Raw genomic sequence first — 25,856 nt, 5'->3', positions numbered from 1 at the left:
AAATGCGCCTTCCTCGTCCACTTGCCAGCAATCCTCCCACTGAACATCAGTTGGAGGTTTTAGTCTAACCCAAGACAAATGGTCTAAATCTAAGAGCACAGGCTTTGATTTGTTTACAATTCAGACCTCAAAATTTGTAACGAGAAATTAACATAAAAGTTATACTCCAATAGCATAATTAATTTGAAACTACATAATCACAACACGTAAATACATTATATACATTATAAAATTTGAAGTTGTTTCAGATTCTAAAACCAGTTATCGTTATCAATGTGGAAATTATGACACCTATTAAACACTTCCTTTAGCTTTATGAAATCGTTACAAATTTCATTCATTAAAATTCCATCCATGTAGAGCGCTTTTATGATACTCTTATATTTCGATATTTGATATAACTTGTAATATAATAATAAAAATTCTCTAATATAATTAAATTTCGATATATAACTAGTATTTTTAAAAGAAATTGTAATTTAATTATAACAATGAAATATTAAGTACAAGGATAACTGAACAATGCAACAGAAAAAGTATTTTATACATCGAAACCCTTGTTTGATCCTAAAAATGGTATTGCAATGTACAAATCAAATTTGTATATACACTAAATGACTAGTATAATATAAAATATACAATGCCACATTAAAATTTTGAATATCTTTATTTATCCATATTTTTAGTAAAATTTTCATAAATCGTATTTTAATTCTTTACAGGTGTAAATATATAAAAATAATAAAATATTTATTATGCATTATTTTACGTACATATATACATACACATATATATATAAGCAACTAATAACATTAACACCAGAAAATATTTCATGCTTCATTGTATTAATTAATATATTAGAAAAACAAAATACTCAAAATTTCCAAGAAACTAGATGTTTTTAAAAGAATGAAATATTGTTTTAAGATATTTAAAATTAGATTTAATTTAAATTTAAACAATTAATTTTCATTTGCATAATAAGAATCTCATGTTTCTATCCTGGTAACTATGGTTACTAACAGTATATATTTATATATATTACATGATTAGCACAAATTGGTCAATTTTATAAAATTATAATAACAATATCCAATGATTTCACGTATCAGAAAACTGCAACAAAAAACAAAAGAAAACACTCAATTTCTTGAAAGGTAATAATTATTCACTTCACTTGTGTATTTTAATATTGAAATGTATATTACAAATATAATGTTAAATGTAAATAAATAATAAAATATTCATTTATTTTAATTTGAAAGAATGTATATTTTTACTAAATTCTGTTTAACTAGGATGTGTTAAAATGATTTGAATCACTGGTTAAAACTTAAATGTATTTATTACAATAAATTTATTAATGGGAACATTTTTAGTTTTAATATGTTAAAGGGAGTTGATAGATTAATAGTTTTATATTATATATAAATTAAAAGTTATTTATGAAACAAAATTATAACTTTGAATTCTATCCTTTAAAATACCTAAATTTATAATATAAAATTTAATAAAATATGTAAAACATATGATATTTAAAAGAAGTAATATATTAAATAAATATTTAATTTTACTATTATGAAAAATAGTTAAAAATCAATTCAACATATACTATATATTATAATTATGCATATATCTTTTTGAACTATCACATTTTATCTTACTTTCATATACTTTACATATATTTGTATGAGTATATTATTCATTATTTAGTAGATATGAAATATAAATACCTTTGTGCATACTACATATATAAAAATGCTCTATTTTTTTTGTCATAATGTTGTATTTTAGTATTTTATGTTAATATTTATATAAAACTGTTTAAAAAATATGGTATAGTCTTAAAATTGAAGATAAACACCATATAATATCAAGTTCAATAATGGCAGTTCCTAGTAGATTAAATTTTATCTTAGAATATTTAAATATTTAAATATTTTTATAAATTTGTATACATATATGCACATTTTTAATGATGTACTTAAGCAATTTATAGATTCAAAAGTTAATAATATTAAGATAGATTATAATTCCTCCTCAAACATAATAAATGTACAATTCGCAAAATTGCATTATAACATATACAATATATAAATTTAGATAGGTTGTGATATTCATTATTTTAATGAATATTAAGAATAAGTTTTATTACAAAATATATTTATATTATTATATTTTCTACTTAAATATAAAATTTTAAATTTGATATTTTAAAAAAGTGGATCATGATTAAGAAATTTTGAATAAGTTTTACTAAATCCTACTGCACATAAAAAAATCTATGTAAAATCTATTTTCCCCTATTTACCAAATAAGAAATTCTTTTATATATTTTATTTATATATTTTATAGTATAATTTTTTAAAATGTATGAAAATATAATAATTATAATTAATGAAAATAAAAAAAGACCCAATTCAGCATTATGACTTATTCTTTTTTATATATATTATTTTATATAACTCTTTTCAAATCAAGAACAATAAAAATTACTGTATTTAATCAATACGACTCATCATAGAACTAACTATTTATTAACAAAAGAAAAAGATAATTAAAATTGACAAAATCAAACGTTCGTTGTCACCAGTTCTGAACATTTATTGTTATACACAACATAAAAATATTAATTAATACAATTCTAGACATTAACTTACAACATTCATTTCTAACTTTGTTTGATCGTTAAACTTCATAAATGTATGAACTTTACAAATAATTATTTATAATTCTGTTAGTCTCTCGTATGTTTTGTGATTTCATATTATATATTTTAAAACTATTTCTATTATCGTGATTCAATATATTTTTTATTTTCATACTTACTCCCTTGTATTATCCACATCCTATATTTTTGTTAACTGATATTCCTAAAAAATATATTTTTATACATATAACATTTGTGAATTCTTTTGCATTGTTTTGAATAAATATCATATAATTCTAGTCTTGCCTTATTTTTGTTATTTTAAATTGAGTATTATTACATATACTTGTAAGATGCTAATATGTTGCAGGACAATGTCAGTAATCGTTTTTTGTTTTCTTTTTATATTATCTTTTTATTTATTCTCATAATGTTCTAATGTTTCTTAATGTTAAAAAACATAGGATGTTTTAAAAAATAGATTTATATACATATATGTTTAAAGAAACAATTTTAATATAATTATTTTTTTTTAATATAACGTAATTCAATAAATTGAAAATTTGACTAATAGAGCAATAAAACCAATTGATTTATAATAAACTAAAGTGAAAACTCCAAATATTAAACAAACTAATGAATTAATTAATCAGTATCTAAACTGACACTTGTCATTTAATAATTTTTTTAATTCTCCACAATGGAAAGTATTATTTATTAATAAGTATAAATCAAAAAATAAAATTTCATAAATTAATAGTGATCTATTAATTATTCTATAAACATAAAAATATACTTGAATAAAATTGTTTATTTCGCTGTAAATAACTTAGTTGTTCTGTTTCAAAATTTTTTGAAATTATTTTTTTTTTGTTGACTCACATATATTTAGTTTGTTTTAAATCTCGAAATTTTAAAATAAACATGAAAAACAAATAAAGCATATATGATTAAAAATATATTTTATTTAAAATGTAATTATAATATAAACATACTATATTTGAATTTTACAATTAAATCCATTTTATCTTTTAATAATGTAATATACATATATTTAAATTTAATGTTTAATTAATACAACTATTCATATTTGAATTTATTTATTTAATATCTAAATACTTCAAAAAAGATCCATTTTGATTACTAGTATTTTAAAATCTTAACATTTATTTTTCTTATTGTTATCTATCATATTAGTAATTAAGTAAATAACCCAATAATTTTTTTAAATTTCATTTTTATTATGTTGAAAATAAATTTTAATTTAATACCAACACTCTGTCTCTGTCTTTATTTCTATCTTTCTTTTTCTATTATTGGATAACGGCCACCAAAGTAAAATATATAGTTGCGATTCAGACGAAATAAACTTCATATAAAAAACTAATACTAAAATTTTCATTAATCACACGATCAATATTGATATTTTTTTAATTTGTTTCATAAGTAAAAAATACAGATATATATATATATATATAAGAAATAGTTTTAAATCTATTAATTTTAAATATTTCAATCTTTGTTCATACCGTAATGCTTCATCCGTGATAGATTAAAATAAAATATTTATTTTTGTAAATCACTTTATAATGAAGTTTCAAAAGTCGTTTGTTCTTATTTTCTGCATTTATAAATATATTATTGAATATTTGAATATGAATGATTAAACATAAATAAGATGCAATTTTTGAAAGCCAAAATGTAATTTCAAATTAATTTATATCTTGTGTAAGAATCGAATAACGGATTGAATAAATATTGATTATATTTATAAACTGTACAAAAAGTATTTGCGTAAGCTATGAAAATACGAAATACCATACTGTGGTTAGATTAAATTTTTATATCGACCTGAGTCATTACACATCTGGAAATAGTCGTTACCCCAAAAATTAAAAATCGAACGGTACACGATCGCATATACTGTTGTCGAATCTAGCCATACTGTCGTTTGCATAGTTAAAGCAAGGACCCTTCAGAGATAGATTACTCTCTCTAATTGAAGAAGCCGAAGTCAGAGGCGGTCCAAGAACAGACGCCGAAGCTAAAGGCGCTCCAAGTAAAGACGCCGAAGCTAGAGACGCTCCAAGTAGAGACGCCAAGGAAGTAGGCGTTTCTTAAGTGAACGCCGTGTTCAGCGAAATGCATTTAAGGGAGACGATCACAAGTGAAGCTGGTGTCTTGCAAGGGACGCCATGGAGAATGGTGCTCTCGCTTACAAGGGCCGCCTCAGAGAGCGGATGCTCTCTCTTACGGGGGACGCCGCAGAAGACGGGCTGTCTTAACCGAAGCCATGGAAGGGGTGCCTCTGTTACAAGTGACGCCACAGAAAGCGGATACGCACTTTCCAATGGGTCCTCACGAAAGAAGGAAAACTCTCAGAAGAAGTCACTAGCGCGTACAGCACGAAGCAGTCACAGGTCCTTCTTGCACGTAGCAGTCACAGGCCCGTTTCACACGAAGCCGTCACAAGCCTTTCCAATACTAGTGCGTCTAGCACGAAGCCGTCACAGGCCTTCCTCACCTGTCGACACCACAAGACAGCTGGGAGGAAACCATAATCAAGTTACCACCACGTGGCACTACACGAAATGTCAAGGGATTTTACGACCTCTTACTTCTTTATTAATATATAAGAATTTACCACTAAGCGCATTACGTCAAGAAGATACGGAGATTTACGACCTCCTACCTCAGCATGTAGGGCATGCTAACGCCACGTGGCAACCACCACGGAACTACAAGATCTCAACGATTCTCATTACTAATTTAGAATTATTATAGTGTAGCTTGTAAAATAAACGTGATAAACAGTATCAAAAGCAGATGTGTTTAATTTTGAATTAATGCGGTTCTCTTCCACTTATCTACACTTCTCCCACCAGTAACCTGGTCGACTTAGTATAATTCTAAATAATTTACAAAATTACTTTACATTAAAAAGTATTGATTTTATAACAGAGTTTGGTTAAATAATATAATTCGATAAGTATATCAAAGAGAAGAAAGTTAGAAAAAATAGAAAGCAGGTATTGGTCTATTTATTTAACTAATGATTATTTATGATTCTCACGGTAGTTATGATTATTTGTATACTTAAATCAATCATTTACTTATAGAGAACAAGTCTAAATTTTATTCATTTTATTCCTTTATATTCTTGTTGCATAATTAACATACAACAGGAAATATATATTTTTATTAAAAATTATAACTTATTATTTTATCTAAATAAAACCGAATTGTTACAGAAACTATTTGTATGGTCATATTATACCTGATTTTCAATCTAGACTAACTTTGATAGAAAAAATAATCTTAGAACGAAAAATACACATTTTTATTGGTACTTGGAATATGAATGGACAAAAACCATTGAATAATTTGAACGGCTTTCTTATACCAAATGATTCTGAAATGATAGCAGATTTAATAATTATAGGAACACAAGAAACATGTATGTATAATATCAGTCAGTGGGAGAACAATATTTTAAATATTATTGGATCAACTCATATTTTACGAAAAAGAAAACAATTCGGAAGACTACGTCTTAGTTTATTCTTACGTCGAGAACTAATAATATTTAGTTCATTATCCGAAACAAATGTAATTTTATCAAGTAAATATACAATTTTAAAAACTAAAGGTGCCATATCGTTAGGTTTAATTATTTTTGGTTCGAGTTTTTTATTCATAATGGTACATTTAACACCTCATCCAAAAAATACGATTAAACGTATTGAAGAAATAAAAAATATTATTCGTTTACTAAATGTACCAAAAAAATTACCGTTAAGGAATTCTTTTGAAGGTATGTATTTATTATATTTTAATGTACTATTTATTAAATAAAAATAAACATTTAATGTATCTGATGAAAAAAAGAAAATGTATTATAAATGAAAATGAATTAATTTATGTTTTAGTACCGAAGATTCTTTTTATTTTAATATAATTTCTTGATTTCTTGATATAATAAATAAAATTTATATATATATATATATATATTAAGCTTCACCTTCAATATTTATTTTATTATTGAAATCTATTATTCAATAGATTTTTTTATCAAATTATAAATATATTAAACAAGAAAACATAGTATACACAAAGTGTACAGAACAAATATTTTTTGTCAGTCGAGATTATATTATAACTCATTATTTAAGATTAACACGTAGAATGTTCATATGAAGATTGAAAAGACGTACAAGTTGAAAATGAAAAGCTTTAACAAGTAAAGTAAAGAGCAAAATAAAACTTAATAATATAGTATAGCAGAAAATACGTTCGAAAACAGAAGAATTACTTAACTTTTTATAGTATAGCTAAGTATTTAACAAGAATATAAGTACTTTTTTATTAAATAATTTAATCAAGTAAAAAATATGAAAAGACTTTTGTTTTAAACAATTTTCAACTATCAAAGATGTAGGTAAATAGCAAGTTTATAAAAAAATGATCAAATATTAATTTTAAAAAGTATCAACGTTGTTTCTCGGCTATTATAAAAATATATTGAGAGGATTTCTAATAAGTTGGATGTTTATAAACAAGCGATCCCGTACGCAAAATGAAAAATTATTGATTCACAAAATGGTTCTTTATTTGTAGAAAATATGGTAAAATAAGTACATGAGCTTCTCAAATTCACTTCTTAATTCAATAATATATAAAATTTTTCTTTGCAACATATATTTCTTTATATTTAAAAACTAATAAATATAAAATAAAACATTATTTAGTAATTTGTATGCATGTAATTATATGTTAAATTCTTATACCTTGGATTTGTAATTTAAAAAAAATATATATAATTTTCATTATTAAGCATTATTAGTTTTAACATTGATATATTTTTGTATTTTATAAACTCAACATACACAAGAAAATATATTTTTTAAACATTTAGGAAATTTACAATCGAATATATAAAATATATATCGTGTTAATTGGTTTAAATTAATAAGTACTTACATTAATCGAAGGATTATGTTTAACCTATATGTTTGGAATTGGATTGTTTTCTAAGACCTTTCGCTCTTGGAAAGTTATAAGCCTTTTTGTTCTCGAATTTTGTAAACATTATGTTTTTCGGAATTCTCGAAGCTTCTAAAGCTTTACTTTTCCAGAATTCTCCAACCTTCTAAAGCTTTATTCTCGAACGTTTTACAATATTTATCTAGTCTTCGCATAGCAACACCAATCGATTGTTGTCAGCTAACTAAGCTGCCGCATGGATATTTAAGGCAAGCACGCCTCGTGACACGCGCTATTCAGCTATGAGCTAATTACTCAGAAGATATTCACTCAATCCAATCTCTCAGTAAAGCCATTGCACAAGTAACACACACCAACTCTCCAGTGCAGAACAGTTAAAAAGCAATCAAGGTTGTTGACTGCATTACAAGAAATATTCGACTTCAAGAAGCATGGTATCGAAGTACTCCTTATCACAATGGTATACCAGTAATCTCTATTAAGGATAACTATTATATAATTAAGCCACACTCCTTCCTTGAGTATACACAACTCTTTGCTAATCCTTACAATATTTAGGAAAAGCCTCAATTACATAAATAAGCTATACGCCTTTTCAAGGAGTGTGCATAATCCATTGCTGATCTTGTAAAGATCAGCAACAAGATCGTAACCATCAATATGGAGCAACTACATTGTTGTAATTGAACATAGTTAACACTCTGTCCTGAGAAGTGAATTCAACTCATCAATAATGTAATTGTCAAAAACCATAATAAACGATGTTCGACGAAGTCTACACACACTGTATATCTTTACAGTCCTTCCACTTACGTCCTTACCTAAGCATGCGCTAAGGTGGGCGACAAATTAAATTGAATTATCGAACATTGAGGTTTTCAAATATTTTCGGATCAAGCATTTTCGAATGTCATAAAGATATTGATATTTTGAAAAATTTATCTATTAAAGTTTTATGATTTTTCAACTAACTGAAAAAGTTTTTCGTTGGAGCTATTCTTCCAGTCATTCTAGTCGATTGAGGCACTTTCATATAATAAAATGAAACATATATGTTTAGAATAAAATCAATAGAAAGGTTAAATTAATTAACAATTCAAATAAAATCTACAAATAAAATATATAGATACAACAAGAAGCTGAATAAAAAACAAAATATTTAAAGAAATAAATAATTTATCCATAGCTAATGAATAACTAGAAAGCAATTATCATATAGAGAATAATAATAATAATAATAATAATAATACAAAATGAGTATATACAAATATAAATCAATATTTATTATACAAGCCAATATGATTAACAGTGTTAATTCATTCATTAATTAATTACTTAAAGAACTAATTATATAAATAATAAATAATACTAATAATTAATAAACATTACTAAAGTTTATGTAACAAATCAATTACCTAAATAATAAAATTATAATGATAAAATAATTTCAATATTCTTAAAAATTAGTATAGTAATGATTAATTTCTACAGAATGAGAAATAATAGGAATATTGTTTACAGGTGTAAATGGCTCTTCATGATTATAATTTAATATTTTCTTAAAATTTTTATTAAATTTTAAGACAATTAGATAATAAGACTATGAATACGAAACTGAGTCTTATTTTTTTATATTATTCATTATGAATTGACTGTTGTTTACCAGAAATATTTATAATATACCTTAATATAAATTGTTAATCTACTATTTCAATGCCGAAAATATTAATGCACCCTCATAAAAATGAGTAAATATCTTTATTCACATTAAAATTATGTTTAAAAGTAAGACTGTTTCACTATTATTAACTAGGCTAACAATTTGTACAAATGTAAAAAGTTATGTTCACGAAGTAAGGCATATTACTATTATTTTGTATAATTTTATGAATTAATATCTTCATTTAGATTCAACTGACAATTTTGATAGTGTTTTCTTGTTTGGCGATTTAAACTTTCGACTTAATAAATCTAGAGAAGATGTAATGAATTGGATAAGTACTTCACATTTTTCTAAAAAAACTCCTATTAATCTAAATAATGATCAATTGAAAATATTATTAGATAATCAAATTATTTTACATAAGTTTAATGAAGCACCTATAACTTTTCCACCAACTTATAAATACAATCATGGAAGTCAATTATTAGATTCTAGTGGTAATTATCGAACTCCAGCTTATACGGATCGAATTCTTTATAAAAGTAATATACATTTTAAAAATCCAAATGATAAAAAGAAAACACAAATGAAAAATGAAGAAATAAAATGTATAATTTATGATTCTACTAGAAGTATTTGTTCATCGGATCATAAGCCAGTTTATGGTATTTTTGCTGTCAAAATCCGAGCTGGTATGAACACGTAAGTAAAATTAGTTTATTTTAAAATTATAAAAAGTACTAAATCATTCATATATATATATATATATATATATATAATTTCTTAATCATATAATTACCTTTATTTTATTTGTTATATTAATATAATAATAAGATAATTCTTATGCTAGAATAAATTATGTCTTTTTAATTTATATTATTACGCAGTTTACATTTCTAAAGCAAATTAGCCCAATAATACTTACTCAAGACGACGACTGCATAAGAAATAGAGCCCATCACAGATGTGTATACGTGTTACCTTCGCTAAGATATGAGTACGATTAACATACATATAGTGCTCGTTGGATAGTGGCGAGAATCATCGTTATTTAATGGAATATAATAATCTTAATGTATTCATTTATTAGCATAACTATATTTAAAAAAAACTATATTTTACTTTTATTTAACTGATTCATGTGGACCCCCCTTAAATATATAATGATTTTCGTAAATACGTAGATACTTAATTAACTCTAATTCAGTGTTTCTTAATTTCATTGTTTTGTTTCATTTTCATATTTCTTTTGTAATATTTAAGTAAATCGATCGTATATCTTTTACATATTCTAAACTTAAATACAAATTATGGTCACACCATTATATTATAACTATTGACTATATAAAAATTTATATATAAAAATTTATCAAATATAAATTTATATTATTTTATTGTTATGTAAAAAAAAATTATAAAATACATAAATTATAAGCTTTATAGATACATATTTTTACTATTTTTCAGACCTTTATCAACTCAATTATTTACAAATGGTAAAGATATTAAATGAGTCAAAGAAATAACAGTATAAAAATTTATATTGAAATATTTAATAATTAAAGTGTTATAAATTATATATTTATCAAGATAAATAAATGGGTATTTATTTAGCATAAAATGAACATAGAATAAATTTACTTCATTATGAATTCACCAATATTTAGTAATTAATTAGGAAGTTCTCAACTTCATTATAAATATTCAATATAATATGATATAAGAAATTGTCTTTGTATATGTTAAAGACACAAAAAGTATCTCATTGCCATGGATGGTACTGTATTTATATAATGAAATTAATGTATGTATAGCCTAGGCTGTTCGTGTGCATTTAAACCTTTTCTGTATTGCTGGAAACCTATCATTATTAATAGTATTTCAATTATGAAATAGAAATTATACTACATAATGTATTATTTAAAAATATCTTGTTAATTTCTATATTATATGTTTGTTTGCATGATAGCCAGGTAGTGATAACGAATTTGATTCCATTTGCATGTATTATTCCTACAATGCTATTAATCTACTCGAAGTATAATTTGAGGTTTTTATTTAATTGATTATAATTAATTCAATTCATTTCTTTTGGCCCTTAGCTTCAAGTATTCAAACATGAAGGTTTTCAAGTATATAGGGAAAATAAATATAATTATAAGAATATATATTTTGTTATAAATTATGTAATCTTCAAGAACAAAATGACATAGTCGAAATTAAAATGAACTGAAAATTTAAAAATTTTTGTTTTAAAATTGAAAAGTTTCTTGTACTATTTTTTATATCTAACGTATGATTTCAGTCGAATTTTGTTTTTAATAAACAATTACATTATTTTCTTCATTCGTAAAAGAATTATATTTTTATTTGTTGCTAAATAGTTTTCAGTTAAAATATTCCATTATAATTACGTATTATATTTTTTAAGTATTTTTAGTTTTCTTTTAGTTCTATCTACTGAAAATCCTTCTATTAATATTTGATTTCTTTTTTTTTTCTATACTTAATATAATTTTTTATTCTGCTTAATTCAATATATTATACATTAATTAAAATTATATATCATGTTTAATACATTGCATAGAACGCAGCTGCTGTAATTTTTTATATAAAAATTTTTTAATCTATATAAACGTAAAATCAATATCTCATAAAATTAACATAATATTAACCTCAAAAATTAACGGAATTATTTCATTCAATTAATTATAATAGAGAATAATATTTATATGTAATTTATTATATAAGGCTCCGTTATCATTTTATGTTTTTACGTACTATTATTTTCTATTATAATTAATTGAATTAAATAATTCCGTTAATTGTTCAAAAAGTTTGCAATCAGCACACGATTCTTAAGACATATTTTGTGTTTTTCATTTACATACTTTATGTCGCTATAGGTATTCTTGATAATATACTTGAAAAATAAATTACCAATTATGATACATAGAAACTTTAGGACTAAAATAAAGAATTGTCCAATTTTATCAGACCTATTTAGTGTTCATTATGTAATATTTCATTATGGAATTTGATTAAATTTATTGTCTACAAGGAATATAAAGTGAATAATCTATTGTGAAATATAAAAATTATAATATATTAAAATCAGTTAATTTTTTTATTTTAAAATTTATGTTATTTATTAAATATTTATAATCACAAAAATTATACTTAAATTACCAGTCGGAATTAGTTAAGAGTTAACCTTAACTGCGCATGTTTGAATAATGTGAGTTAGTTTGCTTCCTCCATCAAATCAATTTTAACATAAATTATGAACATTATAATTAAGGGTTTTTTGTTTCGACAATTTAGTATTTTAAGTCGATCTTTTGTCTTAAAAATACAACATCCTAATTTAAAAAAATTGAAATCTATGAATTTAAATTCAAAGGTAATAATATAATAGTTTAGTTAATTATAAGTGGCGTATTAATCATTTTATATTCATTTTATTAATGAAATTGGAATATTTCAGATAGAAATTGCATTATATCATAGCGATAAAATAATATCAAATTTTACGTCAAGACATTCATTATCAAATAAAATTGTTGGTTATTGGTTATTATCGTGTAGTGGAATGGTATTTGTAGCTGTGACATTAGGTATATTTTAAGTAGTTATTTAATTGTTTTTAATAATTTAATATATACATTTAAAATATTTTTAAAAATGTATGCCTATAAACAGATTTAAAATGTACCAAATAACTGATAAATCAAATATTTTGACAAATTGAATCTTTAAAATATTATACATATTTAGATTACTTTAAATTACTGTTCATAATAAAATTATGTCTATATTTAACATTAAATCTAAAAATTACAATTTCTTTTAAAATTATTAACAAATATTAATCTGAATACTATGTTGTGATTATTTGTTTTTTATTATTCATTTCTTATTTATATTCAAGTTTTTCTTTTGTTATATGTTAATATATTTTTTAAATAAATACCAAATTTATATACATTGGATTTCCATTTGCTGACAATTACACTTTTTATTAATAATTGTTTCTAATTTAGATTTTGTATTATTTAATATTCTAAAGTCAATTCTTGTATTATGTATATTGTTTTAAAGATTTAATTTATTGTTTATAATAAAAAATTTAAATAATATATTAAAATTAATTATAAATAAAACATTTATTTAAAAAAAATGGTGCTTATATTTGTTTTCTTACTTTTAATTAATTGCTATTTTCAAAATTGTATTAGCATAGTTTCAAATCTGTACTTTTCTTATAAATAAAATTTATTTTAATTATGAAATATAAAACATTTCCGTTTTTATAATGCCTTGATTGATCTAATAAAATTTAATACATTAATAATTTTAAAAAATATTGAAATAATTTATTATATTGTCAAATATTTAATTGACATTGAAGAAAATAATTAATACAGTTTAATTATATTATCAAAAAATAATTTTTTTAATTAACTCCAAATTAGATTCGGCTTTGTATTATTATAAATATTTTTTGTTAAATTGTAAGTAAAAGAAATATAATGAAGTACAGCAGAGATGTTTTATGGTGCATTCTTTGTATGAAACAATGATATTTAATCAGAGTTGAAAAACATAATATCATATATAACATTTTTTAATGTTCTAATTCTTGTACAAAAGTGGAAATTTTCACTCATCTTCAATCACCTTATAATCAATTAGGAAATGTTTAAATTCTTTATTCAAATGTCAATAAATTTATTTATTAGATATAATTATTATTTGTGTTCGATATCTCTAACACAACATGTATTACTAAAAATATATTTGAGTTATAAAAGTCTTATGATGATTTCGATTATAAAATAATAACATTAATCACAATTGTAAAAATATGTACTGTCCAAAATAGCTGGCTATTACATGGATGTTAGATATATCTAAAAAAATATTGGGAAATAGAATATTACAGCCTATATTTACATTTACAGCTATGTTTGTTACAACAAATAATGTAGAGGTCATTGGATATTTTTCAACTTTCAAAAACTTAGTCAAAGTGATAGATATTATAAAAACTACTTTCAGATTTACAATAAAAGCAGAATTAATTAATTTTAGTATTTATAATTTAGATGTGGATGTATTAGATAACAAAATATAATTTGAAGAATATTGTTAATATTTTCATAATATATAATTGAAAATAGAAATATTTGAGTGTATTTTTAATAATATTTCAAATAACCAAAATTAATTACTTAAACAATTTCTAAATTATAGACTAACAATGTATCTTTCAAAATGTTATAATTTAAATGAAATTTCTAATTTATTTCATAAAAAATTTTTTGAAATTACATATATCAATTTTAAATTCATGCAATAGATCTAACGAATATTTATTTAATGTATTAAAAAATTATATTGATCAATACAATGCAAAATCTATTTGCTCTTTATTTATGTACATCAACAAATTATCTACTTTTTATTTCAATAAATCCATCCCTGGTATATACATTCTTTATTAAATATCCAGGGAAGTGTTTATATTTATATAATAATTTTATGTTTTATATTTATATAATTAATTTTATTATAATCATAAACTAAAAATATAAATATTTGACTATATTTCTATTCAAATATTCCCTAATGCGAAAATTAAAATTTTACGAATCATTTATATTACTTTTTAAGAGTAACATAGAATTATATATTAATATATGTTTATTTATACAAAAATTGCAATATAATAAAAATTATTTTTTGAAAAGGAGGTATAACTAGATTAACAGAATCTGGTTTATCTATTGTAACTTGGAAATTACTTGGAGAAAAAATACCGTTAAATGAAGTCTCATGGCTAAACGAATTTGAAAAATATAAGCAGTTTCCAGAATTCAAAATGTAAGTAAGTAATCATTTATGTTCATAATTTATATTATATCATAATAGATAATTATTTAATATTCAATCAGGATCAACACAAACATAACACTACAGGAGTTTAAACAAATTTGGTTAATGGAGTATATACATAGAATGTGGGGTCGTTTAATAGGTATATCTTTTATTATTCCAGCCAGTTATTTTTGGATTAATAATATGTTGAAACCAGGTATGAAGAAAAACATATTAATATTAGGTATTCTCATTGGTTGTCAAGGACTTCTCGGTTGGTATATGGTTAAATCAGGATTAGAAAATGATTTTATGAAGCCTTCAGATATACCACGAGTTTCACAATATAGATTAGCAGCCCATTTGGGCTTAGCTATTATTATATACACTAAATTTCTATACACAGCTTTAGATCATCTTATTCCTAATGAAACTAATGGCTTTAATATATTTAAATTAAAATCAGTCGATAAACAATTAAAATTATTAAAAAGACTTAAATTGATTGCATATTCAAGCAAGTGTCTAATTTTTTTTACAATAATTTCTGGTGCATTTGTTGCTGGATTAGATGCTGGATTAATATATAATACATTTCCAAAAATGTCTAATAAATGGATTCCTGATGATATTTTATTTTTAAAGCCACTGATCAAAAATTTTACAGAAAATCCTGTTACGGTGCAATTTGACCATAGAATTTTGGTAAATCATAGCTATATTTTCTATCGAATATATTTATCCTAACTAAAATAATTATGTTTCAGGCTATATCAACCTTATTTTTAGTTACATATTTGGCTATAATATCTAAAAAATACAAATTGTGTGGACGTGCTGCTACTGCAATCCTAGCAGTTCTCATTAGTACATATATGCAGGCATTCTTGGGTATCTTTACACTTTATAGTTATGTCTCTACTCATTCTGCAACTGCCCATCAATCTGGTAGTTTAGTACTTTTAAGCACGATTGTATGGCTTTGCCATGAAATGAAATGTATTAAAAAACTACCAAAATAAAATATTTTGTACTTAAGTTAATTTCAATTTTTTTTAATATAAAATATATTCGTATTTATATCCACTGTTGAATTCAACAAAATAATATTTATTAAATAAGATTATTGGAAAATATTTTAATGTTATACAGTACAAGAAGTATAATTTGTAACTAAATCATTTGTAAATATATAAAATAAAATTTCATTAGTCTTCAAATAATTTGTTTTAATTATGATAAAAAATAGTTCTAACTCTACTTAATTATATTTTTTACCTGAATAAAAAACGTTAATGTATAGAAAATAAAGAATAAGAAAATTAATACTATTGATGAATTATTTATATATACAACATTTTTTAATTTAATATGAAAAACTAGTTATTTTCAGAATCAGTATAAAAAATTAATGTAGCGAGTATTATTTAAATAACATTATCACGCTATAATAAGATTTTGATAACAACTCGGACGAAAATTACTCAAACGAAATTTTAATAAAGTTTGAATAGTAACTAAGTACAATGCGACGATTGTAAGGACAAATAATATTTTGGTCTTTACATTGTATAAAAGAAAACGATTTCCAAATGTTTTCATATTGAGAAGTAAATATGAATTAAAAGTAAAATTTTATATTTCTAATAGTATAAACTTATATTGATACTTTTTATAAGTATTTTAACATACTAGGTATGCAGAATTGTCTTTCAAAATAAATTGTTACATGATAGTTTCAAAGATGTTGAACATACTCAAGAATACGTATATTTATTGATCAAAATTAATTTATTTCATTTTTCTTATTTCAATACAAATGTATATATTTTATCATTATACATATCAATTTATTTCGATTTAAAACATTTATGTATCCTTTTGAGATCCATTTTACTTTTTGTAAACAGAATATTTCTTTGGCTCGTACTTTCAAGAATTCGTTTAAAAAATACATAAAATCGAAATTAATTTATAATTAATTAATATAATTTAATATTAAGAAATCATTTTGAATATTGTTATGACTAAATATTTTTATTTTATTTATTTTTCAGTTGCCCCATATTAAATAGAAATACATAATCGTGAAACTTTATGAATGAATATTGCAAAAATAACAATTAATATATTTAACTTTTTATAATTTAATATATTTACTGCATTATCTGAAGTACATATTGCACATTAAATAATTGTTCACCGTGATTTAAGATCTCAAACAGATGTACTTTTAAAGGTCTTCTAACAAGATTTATTGTCTAATTTTCGACATATAGAATTGCATATTAATCATGTATCGTTTCTATTTTTTATACTATATAAAAAAAATTAAATAATTCAGAATTACTAAGGGAATAAATTTAGTATTTGAAATATATGTATATATATTTGAATTTATCGTTTATTATTTTAATTTTATTATTATTATTATAAGAATAGAGTAAATTAGCGTAGGGAAATGACAAGACATAATATTAATAATTATTAATAAATACTATAAATATATAATGCACTAAAGTGCAGGTGATCTATTTATCTCATTCTGTCGTAATCTCTTAAAACAGTTGTTGTTCAAAATGTTTTATTTCGGACTCTCGCACTATTGTGATCGTTTTATGAGTGATTCGATTGTCATTGTGCCACTCATTGATACAGCCTCTTGCACTATTGATAAGATATTAATACATTGTGTCTAGTAGTATAATAACTATACTAATGCAAAAATACTTAAATTTATAAATCCATCACTTTATCTGTTGAATGACACAATACGTCGATTATTTTTAATAATTTTAATCTAATAAAGTATTACATTTTATTGATAATATTGTTAATTGGAATATTGTTCAAAATTAGGATCTCCAAACATAACTGGAAAATATTTTCCATTTTATAGCTTAGCGTAACTTAACATATAAATCGTGATTCAAAAAGAAGTCAATTATAAATATATTTAATATAGTACGAGTTTATAAGTATTAATTTTTTTAATATACAAGACATTCGTTAAATGAAGCATTTTCTAAAATTAAGAATAATACGTATTATTAAAAAATTCGTTTCTATTGTGATGTTTTTAAGATTTTTAAGTTAATATATTATATATTTGATATTCAATATTTCATAAAATTATGTTTATTTTTTTTTATTTATAAAATTAGACAGATACGCTATTGATATTTCCTTTTTAATTCTTTTTTTTCTTAATACGTAATTATGAAATGGTGCTGTATAATTTTTGCAATTTGTAGATATTCGACGCAGTTAAACATTTAATAAAATACTATTGAATAACTGAATCTCAAGAAAAAATTCACCGAATTATATATAATCTTACAATTAAAAAAATAAATGCCAATGTAAGAATAAAAAAACATAACGAATATAAAAATAAATAAAAAGCGAATGGGATTAATAAGGGAATAAATTAATAAAATCAATAATGAATTGTATGATAAGTAAAGAATCAAGAGATCTATATGAGAAGTTTTATGATGAAATGGAATAGAATCGAAGTAAAATAAATAATTAGTATATAAAGAATATTTCGGAATCAATAAAAAATCGGGAAGCTTTAATAAAAAATATATAAATAAGTAAAAAGGGATTATGTATTAAACAAAAATAATTGATTATAAATTATTAAAATATAAATCCTCAGAGAAAAATCTATAAAAATTTTCTCTTTCATTATTAATAATGTTGATTCTATTAAAGTTATACTTAGTATATTCTGAAGAAAAATTTAATTTTTTACTTTCTTTTTCTTCGTTTATAATTATTTTATATAGTCATATCGCATAATTAATATTTAAATTTGTATAAAATAATTACAAATATATTCATTGTTTTTATTGATTTTATATAAGGAAATATGTAAATGTTATTGAACGAATTAGTTGAATTAAAAGAATTTCGTAATAAGTCCAATACATATAACAACCATGTAATATATAGCATTTATTTAATTTATGTTTTTCCTAAGTGCAGTAGATCTTAGAAGATTTAAAACCAATCTCACAATTTACATGGTTATGAAGCAATAACGTATATCCACTAGCTGTACAATTTAAGTAATGTAATCCGTACTATTAAACGTCATACTGATGTTGAATGGAGATAGATTTAAAAATCAGCATTCCTTACATATAAACTATTAAAGTTGAATTTTTCTTTTTAAAACAAAAAATTTAAATTCATAATTTGTATAAAAATACATATATATATACGTATTTTTAATATAATATAAAATAATTTAATATATTTAAAATATACATATATATTTATTAAACTAAAAACAAGTTCAAGAATTTATTTATATAACCTTAGTCGAGAAACTAAATCATTCATAGTTTATTAATTAATACAATCTATATTAAATTAAAGAATTTAAAATCCAATATTTTGGTAATAAATTCGTAGTCGATACTTCTTTAGAATAATTTTGGACTTTTAAAATATAAATCATTAATTTCTGGAACTGGCAATAACTACCATTATTTATTCGCTTTATAAGTTAATAAATAGTTCCTAATGTCGTAGAATAAAGTCAAAATTTACTAAAAAATTTACTAAAAAAATTATTTTTATCAACATAAACTCATTAATAGCAGCATTTTAAAGATATAAATATTATAAATTAAATTGAATTAGAAATAAATTTTTTTAACTACTGAAAAAGCGATACGCTTTAATAGTTTATTGCAATAACATCCAATTAACCAAATAAATCAACGTATTGCAATTATAATACGACTAAATAGCTCATTATTTAATTTTCCATTAATAAATATAGATTACTACGTAACACTTTCATTTGTGGTTTAATATTTAAAAATGTATAAATATAAACTAAATTAATTGCTAAATTAATATCTTTTATAAATTTGAAATTTATAAATATTAAAAAATTGTCCACTAAAAATTAGTATTATTCATTTATTTTTTCTATTAAAATGCATTTAAACAAATTTAAGTGAGACGTTATAGTAACTTTTTTAAGGCGTAAATTAGATAACTGAAAGCTAATTTGATTGCTAATAACTAACAAACACTGTAGAATTAACTCATATCATTAAATGATCATGTGATTATTTTCAATACATATAAATTAGTAACCTGCTAATCTTCCACGTGCACGTATTAATGTATAAAAAATCTTTTATTTCATAATTCATATTCAGTTATATTTCTTTCATTTGTATAAAATATTTAATTTTTATTTGATTACTTTTGAAATAAGGTAATAATTATTTGAGCAATTTATTTTTATTACATTTTCTTTATTATTTCTTAATTTAGTATATTATTAAAGGAAATATTATGTAATTGATGAATGGTGAATAATTAATAGTGAACCAATAAATATTTTTACTAATTTTGTATGACAATTTATAGGTCGATGAATAGAATGTGTTGAATTTTACTAAACATTTATTATTAGTTATAATACCAGCTAATTAATATCATATTATTTCATAAATAGAATTAAATTATTTTTTTGATTTTTGAATTGATTTTTGAAATTGATATTTTTATAAAGTTAGTTTATAAATAACTACAAATAAATTTATAATGTTTATATTGCTATTAATAATGTTGAACAAGTTTTAATAATATCAACTTATAAAATGAATTATGAAAATGAACTCACAAGCAATTAAATATGTGTATTATAATAATGTTTTTAGTTATTATTTATGAATCCACTATTAAATTTATTTACAATGTTAATGTTGCAATCTAGTTCTACGGACGTTCAATAAATCCAATACAGATTAAAGATATTAGTAATATTGTTAAATTGTTAAATTGATTTTAATTATCTCATTGTTTAGCCTTTAAACATATAGAAACAAACTTAATATTATTGAATATTAAAATATTAATTATTAAATAAATTATTTTATATATTTATATAACTACTGTTTACAATTGATACTAAATATTTGATATCATATAAAGGAAATAATAGTTGAAATTTTTTAACTGCTTTAATTAATTATTTTAAAATCAATTATAATTATATTATAATTTGATTTTAACTTGATCATATTTATATATTGTATTAAATAATTTTGTTTTAATTTTTAAGTAGAGATAAGCTGTCCATGAAATAACTAAAAATTTAATTTATTATTAATAGATCATAATCAAATTTAAAAAATTAACTAATATTACTAAAATTATTATCGAATTATTTTTATCCAGTTACATATATATAAATATATATATATATTAAAGAGATATGTAATTTATAATTATTTATTAATCTTCATTTATATTTCATTTTAGTAAAAATTAAATAAAAATTAAATAAAAAGTATATAAATTTATAATTTAAATATTTGCATATTAAACACATTACGAAACTAATAAAAGAATTCTAATATATTTAGAAATTACAATTTTTGTAATTGTTAAATGCTTTTATGAATTATGCTATATGAATTATATATGTATATAACAGATAAGTGATATTGTTTATCATAGTTTTAAAACTTAATTATAATTAGGATAATAGTTTAACCACCTAATAAAGAAATATGATTGATAGAAGGAAATTATAAAATGTTTAATTCTTAAATTGATTGTTACATGATAAAAGAACATTTCAATCGAATTTAGATAAATAGATTATTTCATGGAAATAACATAAGGTGTATCATAGTTTAAATCTTCAATTTTTAAAATTGTATTAAAATAATATATATATATATATATATATATATATATATATATATATTATTTATATGAACAAGCATAGTTTAAACATTTTATTTAATCAATTATGTTATTATTTGACTTTTTAAGTTACAATTCTTTTAATTGTAATAAGATGTAGTTGACGAGGGTTAAAGAAATAAGATACATAACACACAAGAAGTGAAAGTAGGTAGAATTTCGCAGAAAACTAGTATATCAAATAATAGACGAAATATTTATAATCTAGAAAAAATGCGTCGTAAAGCTTAGACGTCTAACATGTTAAAAAAAAGAAAATCGGTGAAAAGTAAATAAACAAAAGTTCAGAATTCTATATAAAAGATCTAAAATGGAAACGAACAATAAAAAAAAAACAAATGGAAAAAGAACGTTTAAGATAAAGTTCAAAGTAAAACAACGAATTGTTGAGGATAATAGCACTCAAATACTATTCACAAAATAAAAAATTATATAAATTTAATATAATTTATATAAATAATAAACACTTATTATATAGTGCCCATGTACCCGTATATTACTTGATTATATGAAACTATCTGCTGAACATTAAATATCACTTGAATTTATTAACTCATATTCAATGTAAATATATGGTAAATATATTGTTCTAATGTAATTCATTGTTCTTGTTAATCACATTTACTTATATTAATCGGCTCATCTAGCATGTTTTTTCTTTGTCCAGCTTTGCGTTAAATAAACGCTGGTTTTGCAAACAAGTATTTAGTCTGCATTCTTAAACTGGAGAGTTAGCGAAGTGAAATAGACTATACTTTTCGTTGTAACGGGGTCCAGAATTATTCCAAATTATGTAAAAATAATTACATAACTAAAGAAAATACTGTTACTTTATATTTTAGTAAAAATTATTTTAATATTAATTATAAATATAATTCATTGTGTTATATACATAGTGCAATAATTTTATGAAATAATATATTTTATAATACCGTATGTTCAAAACTGTTTAATTTCTTGGCTCGAATTGCTACAGTTTAGATAGCCTTAATTTATCACCCGACCTAGCGGGTTCTTGGGAAGGAGTTAAGTGGAAGGGCTGTAGAAATACAGTATGCGCTTCTTCGAAAATATGGTTTATTTACAGTTACACTATTGTTTGATTGGATTTATATGTTATGGAAAGGTATACACTACATTCAGTCACGTAGTTACAGTTGCTTCAAACAGATCTTGTGTTGAATAAGTTGTCTACTCGAGATGCCCCTTGATGATGATGATGTTGATCTTGTAAGGATCAGCAATTGATTATGCACACTCCTTATTAGGGAATGTGTTTTATACTATATAATAATAACGTCATGCTAGTTCTGTAACGACTGGTAACGCAATATTAGCTTGCTAATTTTGTAAGGATTAGCAATTTAGTTTGCACACGCTTTGATTACTCACAGCGATGCAGTAACCTTGATTTGATCTTGAGATGAGTAGTTCACCATCCGGAATGCTCTTTGTTGATGGCGATGAATTGTTCTTGCTGATTTTGCAAGGATCAGCAATGTTTAAGCACAGTTTTTATTAGGGAATGTATGTTCTGTAGTCTGACGTATTCTTTATGGGAAGGAGATAGTGTCAAACACCCTTTATTTTCAGCACAGAAGTAACGCGTCTTCCTCCCATCGTGGCCGTATTTACAGCTTGATCGCTATAATATCAAGAGTAGGGGCCTTCCTCTTTCTTCCTTTGCTTCCTCACTTAGACAGCATTTGTACCTGTGTCGTCTCCACTTATAAGGCCTCCTACCAAACGTCTCCGCTTCGTGAACGCCTCTGCCTCAGGTTTCTCCAATCAGAGCAATCCGCTGTCTTAGGCGTCTATCAGACCGCGCCTGTGTCTTCCGTCTTCAGAAACTGTTTGGCTTCCACAGTGGCCACATCGGCAAGAGAGTAGTCTTTTCGTGATTTTCCCGCCAAGAGGAGCTGCCGACTATATAATATTGTAATACTGTATAATATTTGAAGTATTCGCTACGAAAATTCTCGATGAAATTTAAGCCTTATGCTGTATCCGCATACCAACAAAGGAAGATTCTCGAATCTATTAAAACTTGCTTTCTGAGAATTTGATAGAATTTCCAATAATTACAAACTCTAAATGTACGAAATCATATATAAGGAGAAACACACGACGAAGAAAATCAGTCTGTCGAGTAAGTCCAAGTGAAAATAGTGCAAGTCATAACAATTAAAGTTCTACACGTCTGTCTACGGGAATCTGTGCAAGGTATACCTATATGTTTACATTATTTATTATCTATTGTTGGCCAGATATCGGTGCGCGCTTCGCAACGTGACTCTAGTCAGAACGCATTGAGGGCGACGAGATAGACTGGCATCTCCAGCAACTATTTGTATCACATATAATTACGACTCAGCGCCGGCATTATCGGTCAGGCCTCTGCGACTTGATTATTGTCAGACCGTAGAAGAGGGCGCCGATACTGTCTGGTATCTCGTGCTACACTACATTACATTGGCACTATCGGTCAGGCCTCTGTAACTTGATTATTGTCAGACCGCGGAAGAGGGCACTGATACTATCTGATAGCTCGCGCTATAGCACATTAAAGCAACAAAGGCTACTGTTATGTTTCGCTAGCACATTATACCGGCATTATCGATCAGGCTTCTGCAACCGGTGGTATAGTCTAATCCATCCACCTTGGTCTTCGGATCATTCTGGTGGCTGGAATTCCAAATATTTAGATTTGAAATTTTTGCGCGTAACGATTATTTCCAGATGTTTAATGAGCTGGGGTTTCCCAGATGTTTAGCTAAAACGGTTTTTTGCTGCTGTTTGATAACAATGGCTTATCGTACATTTTTAACGACTGGAGTCTTCAGATTTCTAACACTCGCGAAAGGTTCTCGTAATCTTGAACACAATATATATAATAAATAGGCTTACAAATACTAACAGATATTCCAGCACATCTAATAGTTAATAGAACTAATTATTTTTTATTAATTTATATTTCTATACAAAAATTGTTTACAGAATTATTATTTGTTTTTTTTTACCAAAATAAGACTGAACTAAAAAATTAAATTGGTATCTACATTTATAAACTGATTTGAAAAAATATTAATGTATCTATTGTGTAAAAATAATTTATATATTATATTAATTTTCTTATCAATTGATTATTTAAAATATCTTACATTTTTTGTCAGATTATTAATTTTCTATTTATATATTTATTTAAATCATCTAATGTAAGAATTAACTGATATATATAAATAAGTAAAAATACAAAAAAAAGTAAAAACAGTAAAAATAAAAAATAATATCTGGGAATCTATAAATATATAATTAATTTTGTATAATTATAATTAATTTGCCTGAGTGCCATTTAAAATATGAGATATCAAATATAAAAATGTTAATAAGTTGGAAAATAGCAATATAATAAATTTAACTTTTGTATACTATTTAATTACTGTTTTTCTATTTCACCCAGATAACTTATAACATAAAAAATATACATTCATAAAAAAAAAAAAAAAAAAATTAATTTTTTCTATATTACACATTTAAAAATATACATAAATGATGAATAAAATATAAAAATAAAAGAATTAAATTAATTTAATATTTAGGAGTACAATATTTAAGTTATATAATGAATACAATAAGATCATTTATATAATGATACTGTCTGGGATCAGAATAAAAACCTCCTTTTGATGTTGGGTGGAGGTGTTGCTGGCAAGTGGTAGGAGCAAAGCAATTATTCAATACTACATTCAGTGTTTCTTGTCTTTCCTTTATTAAATATAATAATACAATAAATAGATAATGATCTATTTATTGTATTATTATATTTAATAAGTGAATGATATGATAAGTGAATGAATGAAGGTGTGAGCGAATAAATTGGGGAAGTTTCTTCAATAATTTTACGTGCTGAAG

At 23.2% G+C, this 25,856-nt stretch overlaps 3 protein-coding genes across 5 annotated transcripts in view; all 3 read left to right on the top strand.

Annotated features, from left to right (window-relative positions):
- Window positions 1-1,000: 1,000 nt before the first annotated feature.
- On the top strand, window positions 1,001-10,394 carry INPP5E (Inositol-3-phosphate synthase). Its single transcript, XM_011497734.1, has 4 exons — window positions 1,001-1,157; window positions 5,902-6,464; window positions 9,563-10,019; window positions 10,205-10,394. The coding sequence occupies exons 1-4, from the start codon at window positions 1,096-1,098 to the stop codon at window positions 10,215-10,217; spliced, it is 1,095 nt and encodes a 364-aa protein (XP_011496036.1). The 5' UTR covers window positions 1,001-1,095; the 3' UTR covers window positions 10,218-10,394.
- Window positions 10,395-12,589: 2,195 nt separating this feature from the next.
- On the top strand, window positions 12,590-16,240 carry LOC105360739 (cytochrome c oxidase assembly protein COX15 homolog). The gene is made up of 5 exons (XM_011497733.1): window positions 12,590-12,720; window positions 12,805-12,934; window positions 15,071-15,203; window positions 15,275-15,902; window positions 15,965-16,240. The coding sequence occupies exons 1-5, from the start codon at window positions 12,601-12,603 to the stop codon at window positions 16,217-16,219; spliced, it is 1,266 nt and encodes a 421-aa protein (XP_011496035.1). The 5' UTR covers window positions 12,590-12,600; the 3' UTR covers window positions 16,220-16,240.
- Window positions 16,241-20,406: 4,166 nt separating this feature from the next.
- The window catches only part of GlyS (glycogen [starch] synthase), a 41,271-nt gene continuing 35,821 nt past the window's right edge, over window positions 20,407-25,856 (top strand). For all 3 annotated transcript variants that reach the window (XM_011497731.1, XM_011497730.1, XM_011497732.1), the window contains exon 1: window positions 20,407-20,442. The gene's annotated coding sequence lies outside the window, so the exon portion shown is untranslated. The remainder of the gene's footprint in view (window positions 20,443-25,856) is intronic.

Source organism: Ceratosolen solmsi, unplaced genomic scaffold (assembly GCF_000503995.2).
Source record: "Ceratosolen solmsi marchali unplaced genomic scaffold, CerSol_1.0 scaffold47, whole genome shotgun sequence".
Classification (NCBI taxonomy): domain Eukaryota; kingdom Metazoa; phylum Arthropoda; class Insecta; order Hymenoptera; family Agaonidae; genus Ceratosolen; species Ceratosolen solmsi.
Note: the sequence above shows the minus strand (reverse complement) of the source record. Positions and strands in the feature narration are given on the sequence as shown.

What these genes read in the sequence shown, in the direction of transcription:
- LOC105360739 (XM_011497733.1), top strand. Translation starts at nt 12,601, where the DNA reads ATGAACATTATAATTAAGGGTTTTTTGTTTCGACAATTTAGTATTTTA. An exon ending in CAGTTTCCAGAATTCAAAAT is followed by an intron (nt 15,204 to 15,274) that starts GTAAGTAAGTAA and finishes ATATTCAATCAG; the next exon opens with GATCAACACAAACATAACAC. An exon ending in AATTTGACCATAGAATTTTG is followed by an intron (nt 15,903 to 15,964) that starts GTAAATCATAGC and finishes ATTATGTTTCAG; the next exon opens with GCTATATCAACCTTATTTTT.
- INPP5E (XM_011497734.1), top strand. Translation starts at nt 1,096, where the DNA reads ATGATTTCACGTATCAGAAAACTGCAACAAAAAACAAAAGAAAACACT. An exon ending in AACACTCAATTTCTTGAAAG is followed by an intron (nt 1,158 to 5,901) that starts GTAATAATTATT and finishes GAATTGTTACAG; the next exon opens with AAACTATTTGTATGGTCATA. An exon ending in GTTAAGGAATTCTTTTGAAG is followed by an intron (nt 6,465 to 9,562) that starts GTATGTATTTAT and finishes ATCTTCATTTAG; the next exon opens with ATTCAACTGACAATTTTGAT.